We start from the raw sequence: 5,219 nt of genomic DNA, 5'->3' as shown, positions 1-5,219 counted from the left end.
TTCGCGATTAGGTTTTCCTGATTGGCCCATTTTCATACCAACTGGTTTACTTATACGTAATTTGAATTTCAAACTCTTCAAATAGTTATCACCCTAAAAAAATATCTTTGTAAACTATATGGCTGAGTAAATTAAAATTAGAAAAAGTTTTTGTTTGAAAATTGTGTGGCTGTATGCGCATTTAATCTTTCAACGTTGTGTCTAGTATCTAGAAGTCGAATGTGCAAAGGGATAATGAGTTTATTCATTCTTCCCTTTACGGAATAATTAAATTAAAAGCATTTAAAATAAATAACAGACATGGTTGATCCACAATGAAATCGATTGGTTACTAAGTCTTGTTGAAAATATTAACGAAATACAGGAGCTGTGTATGACAGGTTATTTGTAAAATGTATTGTAGAAACTTGAGAAGAACCTTTTACAATATTACCTTTCAGATAAGAAGATAGTTGAGAGAGTGTGGGACTATACGTAGGGAGACGACTGAGGAAAGAGAGGTACTAAACAGTATGTTTCCCGAACAAGTGCACGTCTTTTGTTTTGTTTTTGTTTTTTTAACAAGAAGTGCTAAACAGCATCTTTCCTAAAGGTGTGTGTCTTTTTGTCTCTTCAACACTTCCCCTCAAAAAGAGATACACGTATACATTGTGAATAGGTTCAAGAATTAGTTTGATCGTTAGTGATTAAGAGAATCAATACGCTGTGAATGAGAAGAATACAAATGATATGCTTCCCCTCAAGTTGCTAGACGCGACATATTACATAGTAAGGGATGAGACGGACACTTTCATTGAAAATTCAAGAAAGATTAGTTATTGATCAGCGGGAGTACGCCTATCATGTCTCGACATCGTTGGAACTCCGATTTATCCATTGCCTTGGTGAATATGTCTGCTAGTTGTTCCTTCGTTCCAATGTTGAGCATCTTGATGAGTTTGGCTACTTCAAATTCACGAGTTTCGTGATAGATGATTGGGATGTGCTTCATCCTGGAGTGAAACACGGGATCTCGAACGACTTTTACGGCGCCCTGGTTGTCGCAGTAAATTGGGACTGGTTGAGTTAGAGGTGCTAGACCCAGTTCGTCTTGGAGGTTGCGGATCCAGATGGCCTCTTTGGCAGTCTCATTCACTGCCATGTATTCGGCTTGACATGAGGAGGAGGCGACGGTTCTTTGGCGACGGCTGCACCAGGACACGGGCCCTCCATTTAGTGTGAAAAAGAAACCGGTCGTCGAACGATAAGTGTCGCGGTGCTCAGCCCAGTCTGAGTCGGTGTATCCAGTGATGTTGGTTTGTTGGTTGTAGCAAAGGCCGTGATTGATGGTGCCGGCTATGTAGGAGGACCTGTTGCATTGCATTCCAGTGTTCACGACCTGGGTTCTCGCAGTATCGAGAGAGTCGGCCGGCGATAAGGGAGAGATCAGGACGAGAGACTGTTGCAAGATATAGAAGGCAGCCTATGGCGGAGCGATATGGGATTTAGATCATTGGTTCCTTCTCCCCCACCGTGTTTGGAGACATGGCACCTGTTAAATGAATGTTTGAGTTGGCAGGGACTGCTTTCGGAATGTAGGGTTGCGTGTTAAATCTTGACAACATCTTTCGGGCAAACGCATATTGATTCACGAGTATTTTCCTCTCTTTTCTGTTCCTAGCTATCTCCATACCAACAAAACGGTCAGTGGGTAGGATGCGGATTTCGAACTCTTTTTCCAAGTGTGTCATGACATTGGTGAGTGTTGGCTTGTCGTTGCTGAGTAGAAAACCATCGTCGTTCCAGATGCAAACAACGAGGAATTTGTTCTCAGTGCGGCGGATGTAGACACAAAAGTCGTTTAAGCACCGTTTTAGGCCATATTGAATGAGAAATGCGTTGAACTTTTTGTTCCACACTCGAGGCGCTTGCTTTAAACCCTAAATGCATTTGATGAGTTTACACACGAGTTTCTCCTGACCTAATTTGATGAAGCCTTCTGGTTGTTCAATATACAGTTCTTCGTCAACTAGCCCGTAGAGAAAAGTGGTTTTAATGTCAAGTTGCGACATTTCCCAGTCATGAACAGCTGCGTAAAAGAGTGGGATTCGTAGTGATGTGTACTTTACTACGGGAGCGGAGGTTTCTTGAAAGTCAATTCCTTCTACTTGAGCGTATCCTTTCGCAACAAGATGGGATTTGTATCGAGCAGGGGTAGTTAGATGTCCTGGTTTTATTTTGTAAATCCAGCGTGTGCCTATTGCTTTTCGCCCCTCAGGTAAGTCAGTTAGAATCCATGTACCATTTGTCTGGTGTGAGTTGAACTCATCTATCATCGACAGATCCCAAAGGTGGGCTTCGTCGGATTGCGTCGCCTCTTTGTAGTTCTGTGGTTCGAATGGTGAGTCTGGGAATTGGATGTCGGTTGATTTCATGCTCAGGGTGACTTTCGGTTTTCGGTTTCGAAGTGGATATCGGCGATTGGGGCATGTGGGCACGTCAGTGTTGACAGATTCGTAAGTTGCAGGCTCGTTGATTTCGGCGGCCGGAATTACTGCTTGAGTGTCAGGGGGAGTCCCTGTTTCAATGGGGCCTGCTGCTTCTGTTGTCGGTTGCTTCTCTAATTTGATATCAGGTGTGGCACCCGTTTCAATTGGAGTTGCTGCCTCGATTGTTGTTTTCGAAGTAGATGCCAGTGGGAAGAATGGTGGAATGACTTGACTCGGCAGTCGTTCTTGTGGCAGGTCTAATTTCAAGTCGTTTTCTTCGTCGAAGACAACGTCGCGAGTTATCTTGACCCGAAGTGTGGCAAGTTTTTGTACACGATAGCCTGTTGTTTCGTAGCCGAGGAGAATACATTTCTCTCCTTTTGGGTCAAGTTTGCGTCGTCTTTCGTCTGGGATGTGAGAGTAACAAAGTAATCCGAATCCTCGAAGATGTGAGACGCTTGGCTTAACTCCGTGGTACTTCTGGTATGGAGTGACTGTACCAGTGCGAGAGAGAGTTCGGTTTAGCGTATATACGGCATGAGCCATGGCCTCTGCCCAGAGGCGAAGACGGAAAGAGGATGTTACGTGGTGATTTCTACCATACATTGAACTTCGGCAGGCCTCCATGATCGTTCTATTGTCTCTCTCTGCGACTCCATTTTGTTGTGGAGAGTAACAAACTGTGAATTCTTGGACAACTCCAAGTTCGGCGAGTCGGCATTTGTACTCTTTTCCGTCGAATTCACCTCCTCTGTCCGATCTGATGCGTTGAACCTTTTTTTTGTTTCAGTTTCAAACAGAGGAATGAATTTTAAAATTAAGTCAGCGGCTTCTGACTTTTTCTTGAGAAAGTGGCATTTTCTGTAGTCGCTGCCATGATCTTTGATCAGTAAAAAAAAAAATGCTTGACTAAGAGATGGGACTTGCATGGGACCTTGAATGTCTGTCACTATGAGTTCACCAACTTCACGTTCTTCTCTTTTGCTTTCGAGGAAAGGAGATCTACTCATTTTACCATAAACACAGCCTTCGCAGATGCATGAGGTGTCGTGATTGGAGATTGTGAGTCCATCGACCAATTGAAGCTTTTCCATTTTTTGAATAGTTTTGTTGTTCACGTGTGCGAAACGCGTGTGCCATACACTAAGTGCGACTCCGACATCCTTCGAGACGAGTGCGTGGTCGGTTTCAATTGGCTTGACTTTTAAGTTGAGTTTATATACGCCATCTTTGATCCGTCGCCCAGTGATATCGATGACGCCATTTCTGCTGAAAGAAACATCACATCCAGAGTAGACGACTTTTGCACCAAGAGAAGTGACGGTCCCAACTGATATGAGATTTACTCCAATGTCTGGGACGTATAGTACTTTTCTCACTAGGCCAGTCCGCAATGTTTCTCCGACTTTGGCTTCAAATAGGACGTCGCCGTAGCCATGGACAGTGGCGGTTGCACCACGAATGCCTTCAATGATCCAGCTGCCAATGGGGACGCTCACGTAGTTGTTGAGGATGGACTTTTGATCAGTTACGTGTTTTGTTGCGCCACAGTCAGCTATCCAGACGAAGGCGTCACGACGGTTGGCGTTGCCAAGGAAAGCTGGGTAGCCAAAGTCAACACGAGGATTAGTTATTGTATCCAGTGGCAGCGTTGCCTGCGTAACGTCTGCTTATTATTTGGGCTTGTTGTTGAGCGTCTTCTAAGATCTTCCTTTTTAATTTGTTGTATTCAACAGTTGGATGGTTGAGCTCCCGACCTGTTGTGATGAAGCAATGTTCACAGCGCAATTTTGGACGTTTGTCTGGTGGTGGATTTGTTTCAGCATGAGCACTATTGCTAGCTCCTCTGCCATTGGAGCCTCCTCCGCTATTGAAACCTCCTCTTCCATTTGAAAGATGGCTCTTTCCCCGACTGGATGGGGCAAAATAGGCCAGAGAGCCGCCGGTTGAATTGTTGGGCATCAGCTGTTGATTTGTTTGCTCGTTTAAGATCTTTGCTGTGAGCGTTTGAACAGTCTTTTGGTCTTCAGGGATGAGCTCCCAGGACGAAAAGAAACCACGAAGCGGCTTCGGGAGTGTGTACATGATCTTAGCAAGTAGCCGAGTTAAAGAGACAGGGTCTCCAACGTGTCCAAGTTGTTCAGCCATGTTTTCAAGGGTTGAAATGTGTGTCATGATGTCACAGTTTGGATTGAACTCATAGTCATTAAAGTCTTTGTTGAGTAGGTATTTGTTGTTGGTGGATTTTTGTGCATGTTGGGATGATAGTCTTGACATGATCTCATTTGTGGTTTTGCATCCTACGAGTGTGATCTGCAATCTTTTATCGATTGTGGACAGAAGTATGCGTCAAGCAACTATGTCCTTCCTCTTCCATTCATTTATCTCGTCAGCGTTCAAGATTTCGTCTCCATAAGTATCGTCTTCCTCTTGATTCATAGCTGGGATCATTTCTCTTTCCTGGAAAGATATGATCGAGATTTAGATTGAAATATTTCAATGTGTTTGAGTGTTGAACTCGACAAAAGGTGGATGGTCAGAGCAATGTCTGGATTGGTCTCGATGGAGACAAGAGAACAGGTTGTGACTGTTAAAAGCGAGAGCATTGATAACAACACAATATGTACCTCAGAAGAAATAGGTTCAGTTCCATCGGTTACGAATTGGACTCCTGCCTCCTCTAATGCAACATTCAACCCAAGCCTCCATAATGGTAGGTTTGTTCCGTCAAACGTGATCACGTGGCTCACA

General features: G+C 44.1%; 1 protein-coding gene across 1 annotated transcript; it reads right to left on the bottom strand.

Annotated features, from left to right (window-relative positions):
- Positions 1-3,961: 3,961 nt before the first annotated feature.
- LOC123476854 lies at positions 3,962-4,849 on the bottom strand. The gene has a single exon (XM_045179791.1). The coding sequence runs from the start codon at positions 4,743-4,745 to the stop codon at positions 4,095-4,097; it is 651 nt and encodes a 216-aa protein (XP_045035726.1). The 5' UTR covers positions 4,746-4,849; the 3' UTR covers positions 3,962-4,094.
- Positions 4,850-5,219: the final 370 nt, after the last annotated feature.

Source organism: Daphnia magna, linkage group LG10, assembly GCF_020631705.1.
Source record: "Daphnia magna isolate NIES linkage group LG10, ASM2063170v1.1, whole genome shotgun sequence".
Taxonomy (NCBI): Eukaryota; Metazoa; Arthropoda; class Branchiopoda; order Diplostraca; family Daphniidae; genus Daphnia; species Daphnia magna.
Note: the sequence above shows the minus strand (reverse complement) of the source record. Positions and strands in the feature narration are given on the sequence as shown.

Excerpts from the sequence above, each read along its gene's own strand:
- LOC123476854 (XM_045179791.1), bottom strand. The coding sequence starts at position 4,745 with ATGTCAAGACTATCATCCCAACATGCACAAAAATCCACCAACAACAAA.